This window comes from Bactrocera tryoni, chromosome 1 (genome assembly GCF_016617805.1).
Source record: "Bactrocera tryoni isolate S06 chromosome 1, CSIRO_BtryS06_freeze2, whole genome shotgun sequence".
NCBI lineage: Eukaryota > Metazoa > Arthropoda > Insecta > Diptera > Tephritidae > Bactrocera > Bactrocera tryoni.
Window position 1 is genome coordinate 82099437 of NC_052499.1, and position 19329 is coordinate 82118765.

General features: G+C 38.4%; 5 protein-coding genes across 10 annotated transcripts; 4 read left to right on the forward strand and 1 right to left on the reverse strand.

Moving 5' to 3' along the window:
* Nucleotides 1–392: 392 nt before the first annotated feature.
* LOC120780354 (keratin, type II cytoskeletal 1-like) lies at nucleotides 393–1187 on the forward strand. Its single transcript, XM_040112649.1, has one exon. The coding sequence runs from the start codon at nucleotides 393–395 to the stop codon at nucleotides 1185–1187; it is 795 nt and encodes a 264-aa protein (XP_039968583.1).
* A 1750-nt stretch (nucleotides 1188–2937) lies between these two features.
* Nucleotides 2938–3642, forward strand: LOC120782168. Its single transcript, XM_040114305.1, has one exon. The coding sequence runs from the start codon at nucleotides 2950–2952 to the stop codon at nucleotides 3640–3642; it is 693 nt and encodes a 230-aa protein (XP_039970239.1). The 5' UTR covers nucleotides 2938–2949.
* Nucleotides 3643–5327: 1685 nt separating this feature from the next.
* On the reverse strand, nucleotides 5328–6086 carry LOC120781731 (spidroin-1-like). Its single transcript, XM_040113970.1, has one exon. The coding sequence runs from the start codon at nucleotides 6084–6086 to the stop codon at nucleotides 5328–5330; it is 759 nt and encodes a 252-aa protein (XP_039969904.1).
* A 4572-nt stretch (nucleotides 6087–10658) lies between these two features.
* Nucleotides 10659–11558, forward strand: LOC120775512 (embryogenic cell protein 40-like). Of its 6 annotated transcripts, none has more exons than XM_040105742.1 (3): nucleotides 10659–10673; nucleotides 10734–10956; nucleotides 11041–11558. In XM_040105742.1, the coding sequence occupies exons 1-3, from the start codon at nucleotides 10659–10661 to the stop codon at nucleotides 11556–11558; spliced, it is 756 nt and encodes a 251-aa protein (XP_039961676.1). The 6 variants fall into 6 exon arrangements, with proteins under 6 accessions (XP_039961676.1, XP_039961698.1, XP_039961684.1 ...); XM_040105764.1 differs by having other exon boundaries at nucleotides 10734–10878; nucleotides 11014–11558; XM_040105750.1 differs by having other exon boundaries at nucleotides 10734–10857; nucleotides 10957–11558.
* Nucleotides 11559–15152: 3594 nt separating this feature from the next.
* Nucleotides 15153–15887, forward strand: LOC120775546. Its single transcript, XM_040105775.1, has one exon. It carries the CDS (start codon nucleotides 15162–15164, stop codon nucleotides 15885–15887), a length of 726 nt encoding a protein of 241 aa, XP_039961709.1. The 5' UTR covers nucleotides 15153–15161.
* Nucleotides 15888–19329: the final 3442 nt, after the last annotated feature.

A 19329-nucleotide genomic window follows, 5' to 3' on the forward strand; every position in this document is an offset into this window, starting at 1 on the left:
GGCCTATCAAGATAAATGAATTAAATAAATTTAATAAATTTTCCCCGAGTCTATTGTGAGCAACTTGACACGGAAGGTTGTAAGGCGGCCGAAATAAAGAAAATAATGCACATTTAAACTGAAAGGGCAACAATAACAATGAAACAAAAACAAAATAAAGTGATTTTCGATTCCAAATTATGGACGATATGAACTTGTAGACGAATTAGGCAGATTGAGGCGTGTACACTTGGGACACTTTGATGGTTTAAAAATTGCATCTGCAAGTTCGAACTCAAGACACTTACATGTATATAAACTTTGTAAGTTTTACTTTTTAGGCATTCTAAGTGAGCAGCTCGAGTGTGAATCAAAGGTCGAGGAATCAGAAGATTAATTAAAAAAATATAAAAATGCGTGCGTTCATTATTTTATCTTTGGCGGCAGTCGTGTGCGCTGACGTCGGTTACAATTACAAAGCCGGTGGTGGCAGTCCTGCTACAGGAGGTCACAACGGTGGTGGCTCCAGCGGTTTGGGTACACACGGTGGTTCCAGCCTTAGCGGACACGGTAGTTCGATCGGATTAGGTGGACTCGGCGGTAATGGTGGCTCCAGCGGTCTGGGTAGTATTGGTAGTTCCAACATTGGCGGCAATTCGGGTGTCGGCGCTGGTTCCAGTGCTCCAGTTGCAGTTAGTCCAGCTGCTCTAGCCACATACGAAAAAGAATTCTACACCTTCAGTGCTCCCGAAAGTGAATTCAATAATGATAACGCAGGGCAACAAATTGCCAGTGTTAAGAAAAACTTGCGCGTAATTTTCATTAAAGCACCTGAAAATAAGGGTCTTGAGAATGCCGCGGTACAATTAGCCAAGCAGGCTGCTGAGGATAAGACTGCCATTTATGTGCTTACCAAACAACCTGACATCGGTAATTTGGCTCAACAATTACAAAACATCCAGTCGCAACAGAGCCATAAGCCCGAAGTACACTTTGTCAAGTACCGTACACCTGAGGATGCTGCCAATGCCCAGAAGGCCATTCAATCGGAATACGATCAATTAGCGGGCAAATCTCAGGCTCATAACGGTGGTGTAGCGCCAGTGTTGAACTTCGCTTCTCGTGCTCCTGTTGCTCAAGGTCCTGCACCTAAAGCGCCAGCAAATTCCTACCTGCCTTCATCGGTCCTGCGCTTATTCCGTAAATAGGTTTTTGAGTGAAGTTTAGCTTGGAATATACAGTAGTTAAGCTTGGAATATACAATGTTTACTGTTTGTTATAATTGTTGTTATTTCTTATGTATTTTTTGTTATATAAAATATTATGTTTTTAAATGAAATGCAAAACGAAGAATTTGCTCAAAAATTATGTATAATCTTTTATTTACTTCCACCAATGCTTTTTTGGAGACTTTTGTCGATACCAAGTGCAGTCAGGTCCTTCTTCATCTGATCTATCCAACGGAATGGCGATCTTTCTCTTTCTCTGCGTCCACCGGCCGATACTGAATTGAAAGCCTTCAAAACTGGAGTATTCTTTTCCATCCGGACGACATAATCCAACCAGTGGAACCGCTATTTTTTGATTCGTTAAAATACGTCAATGTCGTCATATATCTCGTACAGTTCATTGTTCCATCGAATGAAATAATCGCCGTTGCCAATACGCAAAGTACCATAAGTCTTGAACAAAACATTTCTCCGGAATACTCCTAAAGCTCATCAGATAATGTCATTGTCCATGCCTGGCGCACCATGTAGTAGGACGGGAATAGTAAGGGACTTTTAGAGTTTGGCAAGAGTGTTGTTGTTGATACTGGTTCTAAGGTCAACGAAATTATCTACATATATCAAAGTTATGACTGTTAACAGTGACGTGGGAGCCAAATCGGGAATGCGATGACTGTTTGTTTAATGATAGAAGATATTTCGTCTTACCCTCCTTCACTACCAGACTCACACGCTTCGCTTCTTAATACAGTCTAGACAAAGCAGAACTACCGGCGCGGTTGTTGTGGCCAATGATATCGCAACGCCTATTATTCTCTTCAGCATTTGACTGAAAAAGTCACACGATAGGGAGCCTCCTTTTCTGTTAGTCAAAGTTAGTTTAAGCAGCCGTATTAGGTATGTGCCGATCTTACTTTCACGGCTCTTTTCCAAGATTTGGCGGATGGTGAAAATAGAGTGGATAGAAGTTGCCACACTGATAAGGTCCAATCAGTTTGTTGACTACGGCTGCCATCATCGCGGTTCAAAAAATGCGATGGATAATTTCTATTACTTGGCTTAAAAATAAATCATCTTCCAAATCTTAGCAGCTTTGCTTAGTGAATATGGGAAAAGGTATGGTCTATATAAGGTGTCAATAAACCTTGACGAACAAAATACTTTTTGCGAAATACACACACATTTTTTTGCAAACATTTTTGTAATACAAAACATATAATTTAGATTAAATTTCTGCAATTACCACCAGGGTTCAATAACCGTATGAATTTTTAATATTTTTTTGTGATTTTTTATTTCTAAGTTTCTTTTAGCTCTATGTGAACGCTTAATTTAATATGTGCGCTACCAACGTTTAGCAGATCAAAGGCACTATTCGAATTTTATGAAAATGCGAATAGTCTCTGTAGTATAAAGCCTGATTTATTGGACAGTTATTGGTAAGTAGAGCGCTGATATCAAATAAAAGTTGTTGGTAGTTTCTTCACAGTTTTCGGTGCTTCAGATAATAATTGAATGCGACAAATAAGTGTTGTTTTTGTTTCCTAAGATAATTTGGAAATAAATTGCAGCAATCAAATGCATTTTTGCAACCTCGATACCTCTTTAGAGTTTAGGAAGCTGCTCGGTTTCATATAAATATTGCCGAATCACAAGGAGTAAATCAGTTCAAAGTATACCTTTGAGAGCTAAATACATCTTCTATCGATTTGGAAGTTATATAACAAACAACTAATACAAAATGCGTGTGTTTCTCGTCGTCTGCCTCATCACCGTTGCATATGCGGACAAACTGGGCTACAACTATCGTCCTGTAGCACACTCGGACAGCGGACTTTCATTTCCACCAGGTGGCTCCTCAGGACTCGGTGGTCCCGGCAGCAGTGGCGGATCGGGTGGTGTTGGCCCAGCCGAGTCCGGTCCTTCGTACAATGCCCCAGCTGCTGAATATGAAAAGGAATTCTACACATATACTGCCGATGAAAGCGAGTTCAGCGAACCAGCTGATAATGGTCGTGCCATCGAATCATTGAAGAAAAACTTGCGTGTCATCTTCATCAAGGGACCCGAAGGCAATGGCTTGGAGAAAGCTGCCGCCGACCTCGCCAGACACGCTGGAGAAGAGAAGACCGCTATTTATGTGCTGCAGAAACAAGCTGACTTGGGCGATTTGGCTAACAAATTACAGGCTGAAAACGATGTGCAACGTCACAAACCCGAAGTACACTTTGTCAAATACCGTACACCCGAGGATGCAACCAACGCTCAGCGCGCCATCCAACAGCAATACGATCAGTTGGGTGGAAAGTCTCAATCGCACGATGGTGGCGCTGCTCCAGTTCACGACTTTGCCTCTCCGGCAGCTCGCCCAGCACCACGTCCTGTTAGCGCTCCCGGTGCTGCTTATCTGCCATCCTCCATTCTCCGCTTCTAAGGTGATATGAAGTAACTAGTAATTTTGTTGACTACGAATATATGCAGACTGATGTTGTTATTGATTGTTGATTAGTGTTAATAAATAATATTTTTTAAAGATTTTGCCCAAAATTATATGTGTTCTTACTGTACTTCTTTCTAACAGCCATTTATTTAAGTATTTTCATAGATCCAAGTATTTTACTTAAAATTTATCGGAACAAAGTGGGTCTACAAGTTGAAATATTAGGGTTTATCAAATATATTATACATTTATATACTCGTATTATGTATTTAAAAGTCCAGGGTCCCTGAGCCCTTAATCTGCATTCATTCACTGGAAATTTGTTGCGGAGAGCGATGCTAAAAGAAAAATGACACGCAAATGCTGATTATTTTCATTCTTTTTCTCACTGTAAGAAAATATAAGGTTTTATATGTATCATGTAAAAGGTGATCCATTTCGAAGTTCCCTACTTTTTTAAAGAAAATCACAGAAACTTCAAATTTAATGGGGAATTTTATTCTAAAGACCATTCTTTGGCAATTATTTCTTGAAGATTATCGAAGCGGGATCGTCTGCACAAACTTTAGACTTTACGTATTCCCACAGGAAAAAAGGTGGTCTAACGGTGTGACACGATCCTGGTGGCAAATCGACCGGCCCAAAACGTGAAATTATCTGCTTACCGAAGTGTTCTCTCAATAAATCCATTGATTTATGCGAAGTTTGGGAAGTGGCGCTGTCTTCTTGAAACCCTTTATCGCCGAGAACATGAGCTTTAATTTCCAGGCAACAAATAGTCTGTCTCATGGTGCCAAACCGGTCGATATTGGCTATTATTATTTGAAGAAATATGGACCGATGATTCCACCATTCATTCTTTACAGAACGTGGGTTTCCGTAATACAGTTGATGGATTTGTAAACGGTTTTCAGTTGTAAGTTTGTCCTTGATATATTGCCAAACAAAACAGAACAAAAATAGCATGACAGAGCACACTATCTGTCAAAAAGAGGTTTTTCATATGATAGATATGATATGATTCAAGAAATAAAATTAGGTGAAATAGGCATCGTTTTGTTGAATATCTTGTAGCCATTTTGTCCTTATTGTCAAGAAAAATTTAGTGAGCTTTTGTCAAGCTACTACCGCTGTTAGTGGCCTGGTGATATACTGATGCATTGCTATTCCTCTCATATTTGCTAAAGTTACACGCTTCTAGGCAACTACTTCCTTCAGACGGTTCAAATTAACCCTAGATGCGCATTGAGAGTGGGGATTCCCTGCTTTCCCGGCTTAGCAACTGTTGTTACGCCTCATCCCTATTATACCGTGACCATTTTCGAACGAGACGGTGCTTTTTGACTTTATTCGAATTATTCTGAGTTGCCTATTTAATTCTTCTCTTGAAGTTGACATACTTGTAAATGAATAGCTTTTCTTAATCAGTAACCATCCGTGTCAGAGCGTGAATAGCATGAATAATTGGAGCCGCATAAGTCTCCTTTGACACTTGCAGATATATACCAAAAAGTATGTTCGAATTGCAAACAATATTGCAAATAAATTCCGTCCAATAAATCAACTTTTTTTTACAAAAAATACAAAATTTTATTACCAATGAGCTTATAGCATAAAAACAATAACAAAGAGCCTAAGAATTATATCTCAGAAAAGCATTAACAACAACTCTACTTAAATTATTTGCGGATAATCGAGGAAGGCAAGTATGAAGCGCCTGGAGCGCTTACTGGACGGGCAGCTGGTCGCGAGGCAGGAGACGAAAAGTCATGGACTGGTGCGGCGCCACCATCGTGCGATTGAGAGTTGCCACCCAATTGATCGTATTGCGATTGAATAGCACGTTGGGCATTGGCAGCATCCTCTGGTGTGCGGTACTTGACGAAGTGCACATCGGGTTTGTGACCTGTAAGGCCGTGTTGAGACTGCAATTTGTTGGCCAAATCACCCAAGTCGGCTTGTTTTTGTAGAACATAGATTGCGGTCTTCTTTTCGGCAGCAAGTCTGGCAAGATTAAGGGCGGCGTTCTCCAAACCATTATTTTCGGGTCCCTTAACGAAGACAACACGCAGATTCTTCTTCAATAAAGCATCCAGTTGTTCGCTGCCGGCGGGTTCATTGAAGTCATTCTCATCAGCGCTGTAGGTGTAGAATTCCTTGTCGAATTCAGCGGCGGGTGCGGAGTAAGAAGGTGAAACTTGTGTCGCTGCACCTCCTGGTCCACCATAACTACCCAGACCACCAGGTCCACCACTGCTGCCACCTAATCCACCAAACCCACTATCGCCTAATCCGCCCCCGCCGAGACCACCGAATCCTGAGGAACCACCTGGTGCAAACGAGAGTCCAGCGTCTGAGTGTCCTACAGGGCGATAGTTGTAGCCCAACTTATCCGCACAGGCAACGGTGAATAAACAGAGGACGATGAAGGCACGCATTTTAAAGGAGTTGAAGTTGGCTTGAAGGGGTATTTAGTTGAATGATTACTCTGTAAGGTTGTGTTTGGAATGATTTAGGTATTTAAGTAGTTTCACTTTTATATGATCGCGAAATTTGTTCTGCAAATTTTAGTTTTCTGATGTCCAATAACAAATTGCATTCGATGTGTGGGGAAATGCATTCAGCAAAACTTCTTGGCGCCAGTAATTTGGCATCTTCGTGCGTGTGCAAAATGAAATATGCGAAATATGCATAAATAATAACTAGCGGAGATGATATCAGTTTTCTTTTCTCACACCTTAATTGGCTTGTTAGCTGCTATTTATAAACTAGAGTAAATTTATGCGTAACAAAATGTCAAATATTATGTTTACTATAAATGTTTTGCATAATCAATGCAAAAACGAATATATTTGTAACCCATTATATATATTATAATACATATATATTTATATCGTTACCTAAAATACTAAACAACGTATCATCAAAAAAATCGAAATTGAGTTATTTTATCGCTTACGATTCATTACATCATATTATGTATATGTAGCGTTAAATTTTCAGCTTCCGCTGTCAGATGTAACCGATATATAACCATTTTATAACCCCTTTATAACCACTTTATAACCATTTTGTAACCCCTTTATAACCATTTTATAACCATTTTTTAACCATTTTATAACCAATTTATAACCACTTTATAACCACTTTATAATCGCCTTTTAACCAATTTATAACCATTTTATACCCAAAACGCAACATTTGTTTCAATACATATAAGTGGTTTCTATTAAATCGTTTTTCCTTCGCCTGTAAACTTATGACTTAACTTAAAAGTGATGTTACGGTATTTTGCATATTAGGTGACGATATGCAGTCCATTAAGTGTAACACGTGCTGATTCGGCGTCTTTTCGACTCATTCATTTCTAGCCGCAATGAATGAAAGTTTGTAGGTACCCGTATTTTCTCCCGGCTAAGGACTGTCAACTCGACACCTTATTCCTTAAAATAACTTCAGAAAGGTATACTGCCGCCACTGCTACAACAACAACAACAACAAGGTTTATCATTTTTATTGCCTAAGTATAAACCAACATTTCCTTTTCATCATCTTATTTGAACTCAACATGGAAAAAATTTCGAGCTTTCTGTTCACGTGACTACGCTTACACATCCACAACATAGTTTGTAACCAGCCCCTTGTGAAATAAACGGCCTTGAGCTCTTTTGTTTGTACCAATTCTCAAACCTATAAACCTAATTCTGAGCAAATTCCAACAGTTTTGTTTTATTTTTTGCTTTACCGTCGCATATTATAAATTTTCTATCGTGTTTAATTGCCTCCATTGTTTGCTCTGCCAACTGATCCGAACATTCAATGTCCCCATCTATAGAAATACACGCGATAAAAATACAAACTTGTATGCAAATAAACCGGTTTCGCCAAATTTACTTTGCTTGGCGTTTCCTTCTGGCGCTTTGTTGTTCGTTGCCGCCGGTCGAAATTTATTTTATTATGCATTTTTTTATAGCCGCTTTTATGTGGTTGTGTGAATGAATGTGTTTCTCATACCAACTATGCGGGTGGAATGACCTCAAAAAGTCGCACCGGAAGTGATCAGGCGAGCTGGTAATCGTTTGTGCTATCGGATATCGAGTGTCGGATGTTGGATGTCGCTATGCATCGTTTGACGTAAATTCGCGAGACGTAAACACACAGACAGATATGGAGATATAGATGCTTCGATAATGTCTGCGCCGTCTATGAACGCGATGGCTGATAATAATTTAAATGCGGGAGCAAGCAGCTTCTCAGCCGAATTCATCGCTAAAAATAGTGCCATATACATGCACATTTGCATATAGTTGTATATACCGTTATAAGTAACGGTAAATAAGTAACTATGAAGAGCGCATAATTATATGCTCACATTTTTATACAGTTTTGCATATGCAATACTCTTCGATACATATCGCTAAATATGTATATAAAAATGTACATAAGTACATATACTATATATGTACAAGTATATGCATTCGTTTTTTCATGTCTCACATTCCACCAGATAATTCGCTAATTGGCCTTTTATCGTAGCGTGAATGATTTGTTGTTTAGCTCATTAGATTAATTGCTTGGCGCCACTCATTAGCGTGTTTTTCACGAATTTGAAAATTGCATATGCCGATTAAAACATTATTCATATTTAATCATTTGCAGCTTCTCTCGGAGAGTGTAATAATAGCTAAAATTAGTTTAAGTGCTATTTAATAGTTAGGTTTAAAAAAACCGTTAACTCCGCCTCACCGAACCTATAATATAATACCCTTTACAAGAGCATTTTTTTTATCATAGAAGGGTATAAATAGATGTGTAAATTGATTTTGATCGGTCAGTTTGTATGAATGATATACGCTATAGCGATCCGAACTGAAATTTTGGTCAAGGATTGTCTTTAACAAATTTTGAGAATTGTTATTTTTGACATAAAAAAGTTTGCCACACAAGGATTTAATTTCGATTATTCAGTTGGTATATCATCTTCTTCTTTGAGAGGACGGAGGCATGTGTAGAAGTTTATGCAAGTGAGGAAAGTCCTCTGAGTACCATACGCTTGGGAGTGGCCATAAACGATTCTTTTATATTTGGCTCAAGCAGTTCACGACTTACGGTCTTAGACCAAGTAGCCTATGGGTAGCCAAAAAACATCCGTTTGAGGCGAGCTAAAGTGAGAAGGCGAAACCCTCTCCAGGGTTATGCGTTGGGTTTCGAAGCCGCTACGTGAAAAAACTTTCGGAGAAGAGACCCCACTTTTGTAGGGCTGCTATATACCGAGTTTTCCAATAGGGTTGATAAAAGTTATGAAAATATTGCTGTCGTTTATCGACTCCAGGCCGTTCTCAGAAATTGGGCTTGCATCCATACAAAACTTTTCTTAGTCGTGAATTTGCTAATTATGCCTTGGAACAACGATAACAATTAATTTAATTTTTAATTAATTTAAGAAAATGAAGCTGGTGACACCGTTACTGTCAATAAAGAACGGTTTAGATCGATGATAACCAACTTTTTATGGTCGCAATTGGAAGAAGTTGATCCTGATATCTGGTTTCAACGAGACGGAGCTCTTTTTTTAAAAAATTTTTTCTCATATCAAAAAAGAAATACTTTGTTAGAATTATTTTGTGTTACAATTATACACTATTAACAAAAAAATTCTGAAATTTTTGGAAATTTTTTTAAACTCGGCTTTTGCGACGTCATTTCCGGTGACCCATCGGAAAAAAGGTGCTCCCGCATTGGCAGGATAATTCCTTACAGAATCATCTAAAGTGTAAAAATACGTGTTTTAGTTGAAACCTTAATTTAGAGCTTGGACGAAGAAAAAAAACTGAAAATTGGATTCTTGGCAAACATTTTTACAAAAAAATTAAAATATCAGTGAAACTTTCGCGATTTTTTTTTGTAAATAGTTTTAATCAAAAAAAAAAAAGAACTCCTTCGTCCAAGCCTCTAAGAATTGTATCGTAAAGACCTGTGTCAAATTTTATAAAGATCGGCTTAGTAGTTCTCGAGAAGACTTGCCAACCGACTTCAAAAGCACAGTTTCATGAAAAGCGCGTTTTAAATCGGCGCACTTAGCCTAGATAGCCTCGAGCGCACAAGTTCTCAAAGCCGTTTCTCCGAAACTATTACTGGGATCAACTTGAAAATGAAGGACAATATTCTAGAGATGTTGTAGAATTTAATAAAATAATAAAAAAGTTCGCTTTTTTCAAACCAGTATACCCATGTAACCCTTTAACAAAAAGAGTGTGAAAAGAAACCAAATCTACATAAAATTACATACCGAAATACTTATACATATTGAGTTATTTTATGAGTTGAACAAAAAAAAAACAAACAAGGAGACAAAATCTAAGGCAGAAAAGTGAAAAATTAATTCCCCAAAAACCTTTGGCGGAAAATAGTGTGGTCCGTGTTGTTGTTTACTTCGCGCGCTATATATGGGAAAGAGAGATCGGAAAGAGCAGAATTAAGACTTCTCAACTATATACTATAATATTTTGACTAATGCCCCTCAAACGCAAAAGTTTTGAACTCATTTAATGAGAAATACACAGAAATATATACAGATATATGTAGATATGTATGCATATAGCCTACAAAGCTGCATTTCATAATTTCACAACAACATCAAACACTTTGTTGCCGACCACGAAGATATGAATAAATTTTACGCTCAGCTCGAATGAATTAGCATAAACATAACTAAAAATGTAGTGTGTGCAAATTATTGTCATAAAATAAATGCCTAATTATGACAATGACGATGAGATACAAAAGAGTTCTTCGGCAATATGTGAGAGTTGCGAAACCAAATGATTGGTAATGAACTCTCAACCGAATGTCCAACCGACGTAGCAGACGACAGATGCGAAGATGAAACAGCAAATTGATAAGATTATTATTTGATGTGTGCTCGTATAAATATGAAAAGTCGCAGACAAGAAATCATCATAAACAAATAATATTTCCAACAAGTAACTAGTAACAACTAAAATCTAAAAATGCGTGCCTTCATCGTAAGTGTTCCTACTGTGTATAGTGGTCAAAAATAAAGTTTTCGTTTTAATTTTTCGCAGGTCCTGTGTTTAGTGGCTGCAGCCTCTGCTGATAAGTTGGGCTACAACTACCGACCAGTGGGTCACTCCGACTCTGGACTCTCTTTTGCACCAGGTGGCTCCTCAGGACTCGGTGGTCTCGGCGGCAGTGGCGGATTAGGCGATAGTGGGTTGGGAGGATTAGGTGGCAGCCTTGGTGGACTAGGCGGCAGTGGTGGTCTTGGAAGCAGTGGTAGCGGCTTAGGTGGTCTTGGTGGACTCGGCGGTTCAAGTGGCGGTTTGGGTGGTCTTGGCGGTTCAGGCGATATCGGTAACTCCGGCAGCGTAGGACCATCATACTCAGCCCCCGCAGCTCCCGCTGAATTCAATAAGGAATTCTTCTCCTACACCGCTCCCGAAGGCGAATTCGATGATGCTGATGCCGGTCAAGATGTTGCCAACTTACTGAAAAAGAACCTCCGTGTTGTCTTCATTAAGGGACCTGAAAACCGTGGACTCGAAAACGCTGCCCTTCAATTGGCTAAACATGCTGCTGATGACCAAACCGCCATCTATGTTTTGCAGAAACAAAGCGATATCGGAGACTTGGCTAAGAAACTCAACTCTATCAACAGCCAAAGCGCACACAAACCCGAAGTACACTTCGTCAAATACCGCACACCTGAGGATGCCGCCAACGCTCAACGTGCTATCCAATCGCAATACGACCAATTGGGCGGTCCCTCTCAATCGCACGATGGTGGTGCCGCACCAGTGCACAACTTCGCATCGCAAGCTCCAGTTCAAGCACCCGAAGTGCATGCTCCCCGCAACTCCTACTTGCCCTCTTCCATCATCCGTGTTTAAGTAGAAACGACATAAAACCAAATCACACTTGTTATCTATTTTGTCTAATTGAAAGAACTGATTTGTTAAGTTTGTTTTACGAAACGTTTGAACCAACTTACGAATATGGACTACGCTTATTATTGTTATTGTTGCTAAATTTAAATATATACAAAATTACGATTTTTAATTCATACTTTTATTGTTTTAATTCTTTTTTTAAGATTCCACATTGATCAGCTAAATTTTACGATATTTAAAAAACTTATTGGTTATAAAAACCAAGTAATGAGCTAATACTTCTCCAAACTTTATTCACTAATTAAGCTGTGGCAGCTATAGTAGTCGAAAAAAAGCAAAATAGGAATTAAGTCGATATATTTTTGTTTGTGTTATTAAAAAAGATGTCATATCTTCAATCAACATATTTGCCGCATAATTTTATTGAAAAGCGAAGAAAACATCAAAATATGTTCTGTCTGAGATCTCTCTCCCACAGATGACACTCAATAAAAATTCTCTTAGTCAGCCCAAACCTTTTTCTAATGTTACATTCGCTGATAAATGTGCTTGAATCATTCTTTACGAGAACACTCTAAAATATTCTCAGCAGTATCGTTTTTGGTTTTTTTTACGCAAATTTTAAGACAATATATAAACACGTACCATATGACAAAAAAAATTTATTTTATTTTTATACTCTCGCAACAATGTTGCTAAGGAGAGTATTATAGTTTTGTTCACATAACGGTTGTTTGTAACTCCTAAAACTAAAAGAGTCAGATATAGGGTTATATATACCAAAGTGATCAGGGTGACGAGTAGAGTTGAAATCCGGATGTCTGTCTGTCCGTCCGTCTGTCTGTCCGTCCGTCCGTCCGTCCGTCCGTCCGTGCAAGCTGTAACCTGAGTAAAAATTGAGATATCATAATACAACTTGGTACACGTATTTCTTGGCTTCATAAGAAGGTTAAGTTCGAAGATGGGCAAAATCGGCCCACTGCCACGCCCACAAAATGGCGGAAACCGAAAACCTATAAAGAGTCATAACTAAGCCATAAATAAAGATATTAAAGTGAAATTTGGCACAAAGGATCGCATTAGGGAGGGGCATATTTGGACGTAATGTTTTTGGAAAAGTGGGCGTGGCCCTGCCCCCTACTAAGTTTTTTGTACATATCTCGGAAACTACTATAGCTATGTCAACCAAACTCTTATAGAGTCGTTTTTTCAGGCATTTCCATATACAGTTCAAAAATGGAAGAAATCGGATAATAACCACGCCCACCTCCCATACAAAGGTTATGTTGAAAATCACTAAAAGTGCGTTAACCGACTAACAAAACGTCAGAAACACTAAATTTTACGGAAGAAATGGCAGAAGGAAGCTGCACCCAGGCTTTTTTAAAATTGGAAATGGGCGTGGCGTCGCCCACTTATGGACCAAAAACCATAACTCAGGAACTACTAGACCGATTTCAATGAAATTCGGTACATAATATTTTCTTAACATGTACGAAATATGGGTGAAATCGGTACACAACTACGCCTTCTTCCAATATAGCGCTATTTTGAATTCCATCTGACGCCTTCTCTGTATGTATAATATGTACATTATATACATTCGGAACCAATGATGATAGCGGAATAAAACTTTACACAAATACGGTATTTGAGCTGAGGTATCCCTTGTGGAAAAATTGTCGTGATCGGACTATAACTTTTCAAGGTCCCTGATATCGACCCCGAAGAACTCAGTGCCTAACCTAACCTAACCTAATTTTTCACCGAAAATATCGGTAAATCTCTCAGATATTTTCATGTAATTCAGAGGGCATCATTTTTATACTCTCGAAATAAAGTTGCTAATAACGGTATCTCGATTATCACTTTATCATGCGAGAGTATAAAATGTTCGGTGACACCCGAACTTAGCTCTTCCTTACTTGTTAAATATTGATGTTGGTTCATGAAATCATCGATGGGAACCGAATCTCGCACCCTATTATACTTGTAAGATATGCATTGCCGAAATATGAAATTTCTGCCAACATGGCTAACGTTTTCTGTGAACATTTGTATTTACTCCTACATACACCTTTATAGGCGATGAATGGTATTTAAAAGAACTTTCTTCAGTTCAAAGGATATTACGCCAACATTCAAGGGGCTTATTTATGAATTTTTTGGCAAATGCCAACCTTTTAATTTTGTTTCTAAGGCCTATGAAGGGGATTGTTATTGTTATATATTGTATAAAGTTATTTTATTAATAATTTATTATTTTCTTTCAACCGCTTGCGAATTGTTCTTTCACTAATGGAAACACTTTTGTCCTTATTCCATTTCAATGCGAACATTTTTGCCGTTTTAAGGGGATGCTTTTTGATTTCTTGCAAAATCAAATGTTCTTCATTTTCTGTTGTGATACGATTCCTGCCTGCTCGATGTATGTTATGTGTATCCTCTGTATTTTTATATTTTTTAATATGATAATAAATAGTTTGGCGTGAAAATTAGATTCTTCAGCGATATTTATAAAGGAAAACCCGATCAAACAAGCCTAAAACGAAGAGATATGCCTGCGTACTAAAGAGCAACGTAACACCAAACCAGTTTTTAAATAGATTTTATAACTTATCGTTGTACTTTAAAAAAATATATCAGATCCAATAAATATAGAAACATTAAAAAAAAGCTTTTAACGCTGGCAACGTGTGGGCCATAATGGAGTAGATGCTCAGCAAAACGGTGTGTAAAAAGAAAAATTGCAATACTTTATCTCTAACTAAAGCATAATTGTCAACAACCATCCATTAATTGCAAAAAATTAAAAATTATAACCAATGATAAACGTAAAGGATTGTTGCATGAGCATAAATGCACATTAATGCTGCCGAAATATACATAAGTATTTACGAGCAGAAGACTGTTGCTACGAGTCCGCGGTTGTTTTGTTGATTTCGCAGCAATATTAAGTAAGTTAAAGACTGCTGCGTGCAATAAAAGTATAATAAATCTTTATAGCGAATTTAGTGTTTATTTTGATGAAAATCAAATCACGATGTTAAAAAGACGTGGTGACGACTCATGTCATTTTAAATTAAGTTTTTTAATGGATGCTGCTGAAGACATGCACACTTTGAATGGTAAGTGCATTTGAAGACTTGAAGACTTAAAATATGCAGAGGCTTGGCCAAAGTGTTCAAAGAAGATTGAAGTAGAAGTGACGTGTCTGCTCATTTATAGTCAAAGCCAAATTTATGACCTGCGCGTTGACAAGTGGAGCAAAGAAGAGCGTGAAGCTTTTGGTTGCGGAACATCAAATAAAATTCAAAATCGATATGCCCATTGAAGCCAGCTCCAAGCATTTTTGGTTAACCAAAGTAAAGGAAACTGAATAAAATATCATTCGATGCAGATATAAATATTTTATCCATAAATAAAAAAGCTTAGCATTTTGGGTTTTTTATAAAGATTTGGAATTGGATTTGTATAAAAGATGGTGTATCGATGATGGCAAATCATTCCGAACGCGACCATTTCAGAGTCTTAAGAGACAACCGCGAAAAGAAGCCAAATAGTGAAATAATTTACCAAGTGCCAAAATATAAAGAATAAAAAATGCGTGCTTTTATCGTCCTGTGTGTATTAGCATCTGCCTACGCCGATAAATTGGGCTACAACTATCGTCCTGTTGGCCATTCCGATAGCGGACTCTCATTTACGCCCGGCGGTGGCGCAGGTGGACTAGGAGGTATCGGCAGTGTTGGTGGACTTGGCGGCAGTATTGGTGGACTCGGCGGTAGCGGTGGTGTTGGTCCTGCTGCACCTGCACCTGTTTATCAGGCACCAGTTGCCGAGTACGAAAAGGAGTTCTTCACATACACTGCCGATGAAAAAGAGTTCAGTGAACCTGCCGACAATGGTCAAGTGATTGAATCGTTGAAGAAGAACTTGCGCGTGATCTTCATCAAGGGACCCGAAGGCAATGGGTTGGAGAAGGCCGCTATCAATCTCGCTAAACACGCTGGAGAAGAGAAGACCGCTATCTACGTGTTGCAGAAACAAGCTGACTTGGGCGATTTGGCCAACAAATTACAGGCTGAAAACGATGTGCAACGTCACAAGCCCGAAGTACACTTTGTCAAATACCGCACACCCGAGGATGCGGTCAACGCTCAGCGTGCCATTCAATCGCAATACGATCAATTGGGCGGCAATTCTCAAAGCTACAATGGCGGTGATGCTCCAGTACACAACTTTGCTTCCCCAGCTGCGCGACCAGCTCCACGCCCAGTTAGCGCTCCCGGCGCTGCTTATCTGCCTTCATCAATTTTCCGTGTCTAAAGGTTATAGACAAGCGTGTTAGGGAAACTGAAATCGACTCTGAAATGTTGTTATATATAGACTGATGATTCTTGTTAATTGTTGTTAACTACTCTTAATAAACTGTTTACTTAGTAATGCATAATTAAAGAAATTGGTGAAATTTATTACCGGTTAATGGAGTGTACAATAAAGTAATGAGGAAGATTCCAACATTTAACGAGTTTCAAAGATTTTTTGAAAGTTGGATAATGTATCTATTTAAACATTATTTTTATTATACATAGTTCATTATTTATTTACCTGAAAGTGGTACTTACGCAGTTGAAACATCGGACTTTTGTGATACCAAAAACTCCAAGTAATGAGTCTATTAAAAATCGGTTGTGGTGGACGATTTTTCAATACGAGACATTAGATTATTGCGAAGAAAAGTTTCATTATTCTAATGTCAATAGCAGTAGACTTAAAGAACATAAGTTCTAGAACAACAAACTAACATGATTGAGTTGTAGACAATGACTTCAATTTCCGGAAAGCAATGCAGTTCTCTCTGTACCAAACGGTCATTATAATAACTTAGGATGAGTTAAAATTTAAGAACTGTGGACTTTCGACGAACTAGACTAACATGAACAAAAACAACTATGACAACATTTGATGAGAAGATACTTGGAGAGTTTGAGAGAAAAATTATTCGAGAAATCATTATGCCTCACTCATTGACAATACTGAATTTCAATAAGATTGATTGGTTTCCTGGCTAAAAACTTTGGAATGAGCGCAGAGCTTTCATTGCGGTAACTAGTGATAATACAAGAGGAACAGAAAATGCCGTGGAGATAGACCAATCTTCGGTCCATTTAGTTTATTAAATTTGTTTAGAACTTCTAGCATATTTTACTATTTGCGGACTCAGAAAGCTTTGCTTACGGGGTTACAGCGAGAACAGGTAGAAGAAGAAAAATATGATTTTGGCAATTACTTGAGCAAATACGTGAGTCTTTCCTCTGTCCTCTTGGTAATACCAATTTATTTACTTTTTTTTTACATTCGAAGTTCAAGGTCACACGTGCGGGGAAATAAATTCAAATTTACATCACCTAGTATGCGCAACAATTTAATGGGTGTAGTGTTAGTAAAGTGCATTATGCAAAATAAGTGTCCAATGTGTTGACAGTAAAAGCTGCACAAACTAAATTCATCGAAATATTAAAGTTGCTGGTGAAAAACTAGTTGATTTCATTAGCATAACTTTTTCTGAAGAAATGTGGCTATATAGTATATGTTTGTATGTACGCTTGTAGCGAAGAAATACCGGAATAATAATTCTATAATTTATTGATTATGTAGGTTTCATAACCATAACAAACCTGTTGTTTTATGCTAGAGTAATTATGAGTTGTAGGCATGTTGTTCCGAAATTTTGTGTTAACCCATTGTGAGCCAGAAGATAGAAGAGGGTTTAAAGTATTTTCAAAATTAATTTATAAATAACAATTTCAGAAGAACAAGTTCGTATTTCCAGATCTCCACATTTTCACCGATTTAAAAAAGTGTGTATTCAAATAAATAAATTTGTATTCCATAATCCCTGGAGTTCCTACAGGAGAGCGATTCCAGCAACGTGGCTATTGCTTCTATATTTTGAATAAATGAGATCCTCGCCGATGACATTGATATCATTGGCTTCAACATGCGCGCCGTTAGTTCTGCTTTCTCCAGACTGGAGAAAGAATCGAAGCATATGAGTCTGATAGTGAACGAAATACCTCCTGATGTGGTTCCCATGTCACTGTTGACTGGCATAACTTCGAAGTCGTAGATAATTTCGTCTATCTTGGGACCAGTGTTAACACCAACAATAAACTCACGCTCGAAATCCAACGCAGAATAACTCTTGCCAACAGGAGCTGGTTAGAACTATGTGGGCAATTAAGAGTAAAGTTCTTTCTCGACGAACAAAGACCAAACTCTTTAAGTCACTCATTATTCCCGTCCTGCTATATGATACAGAGGCATGGACGATGACAACATCCGATGAGTAGACGTTACGAGTTTTCGAGCGAAGGTTCTGAGAAAGATTAGTGGTGCGCTTTGGCAACGGCAAATATCGCATTCGGTGGAACGATGAGCTGTATGAGTTACACGACGACATTGACATAGTTCAGCGAATTAAGAGACAGCGGCTTCGGTGGCTAGGTATTATCGTCCGAATGGATGAAAACGCTTCAGCTCTGAAAATATTCGACGCAGTACCTGCCGGGGAAAGCAGATAAAGTGGAAGATCTCCACTCCATTAGAAAGACCAGGTGGAGAAGAACCTGTCAACCAATTTTATTTCGAGTATGAAAAATCATAAACATATCAAACTGCCCCCGTAAGTATTTACGTACTGTTGTCTCTAACTCTTATGGAATGCTTCATTATTTTGTAATTTTCGTTTTCCAAGTTCCGTAAAAGCTTTCATTATAAATTCACATAAGTAAGTCGTTTTTAAGAATGCCAAATTAAAGATTTCAGTCTAGTCAGATCCTTTAGTGATATTCGTTTACCAGCACATACTTGTCATGAATTTACTAACAACATTATGTTAAAACTATTTTGGGATGTGGCGAGTTTTCTGCATTTTAATGGACTAATTTCGCTAGTTTCTGGTATGCTCGCTATATTTGCGGTATTTTGCATATTGACCGGCTTCATGAAACCACAAATAGACCGCTTTGCCGGTTCGGCTTTTGTGACGTCTTGCCTAATCGTATTCATATTAGCACCGGGCTCGCCTGTAGAATGCGGCTTGCGAATCCACTTTGAGTGGAACTAATTCCGCATTTCTATGAATATTAATTTTCATTTTCTCACCCAATTCATTTGTACTTTTGTTTTCGTTAGAGATTAAGAAAATAAACTACTAAAATCGGCACAGTGCAGCGCAGCGCACATTTCAGGAGTTCTGGTATTGTGGTCGCGCCAAATAAAGACTTTGTCTCCACCAAAACAATGCTGGCGTTCATAAATTTACTAATAACTAAAATTATGCGCCGCTACCGAAGTATGGATTGGACCAAAGCAATTTTCTTCGCACAAACTACTTTTTTGGATGTGTGGGTGAGTGTGTCTTATACGAGGACGGGTTAGATCATTTGCATCAGAAAAGCTTTATGGCCACTAATATTCGTCAGGGGTGTATGTCTGTGTGCTCTTGTTGAGAGATGCCTGAACTTGCGGTTAGTGGTTATAGGTACGCATATGTGATTTTCGCAAACTGGGTCCGGGTGCTGCGTACTTGTGGGAAGTCGCCGGATCACTTGTACGTCGAAAGCATAATAAAACCCGTTGGACATCAACAGGGAGAGTTGTTGTTATCTTTATGCTGAATTGGGCAAAAATCGATATTCAGGCATTGTATATAAAGAGGCTGCTGTTCCAGCAAGAATTATTCTCAGTTCGCAACTTCAGAGTA

What these genes read in the sequence shown, in the direction of transcription:
- LOC120782168 (XM_040114305.1), top strand. Translation starts at nt 2,950, where the DNA reads ATGCGTGTGTTTCTCGTCGTCTGCCTCATCACCGTTGCATATGCGGAC.
- LOC120781731 (XM_040113970.1), bottom strand. Translation starts at nt 6,086, where the DNA reads ATGCGTGCCTTCATCGTCCTCTGTTTATTCACCGTTGCCTGTGCGGAT.
- LOC120775546 (XM_040105775.1), top strand. Translation starts at nt 15,162, where the DNA reads ATGCGTGCTTTTATCGTCCTGTGTGTATTAGCATCTGCCTACGCCGAT.
- LOC120780354 (XM_040112649.1), top strand. Translation starts at nt 393, where the DNA reads ATGCGTGCGTTCATTATTTTATCTTTGGCGGCAGTCGTGTGCGCTGAC.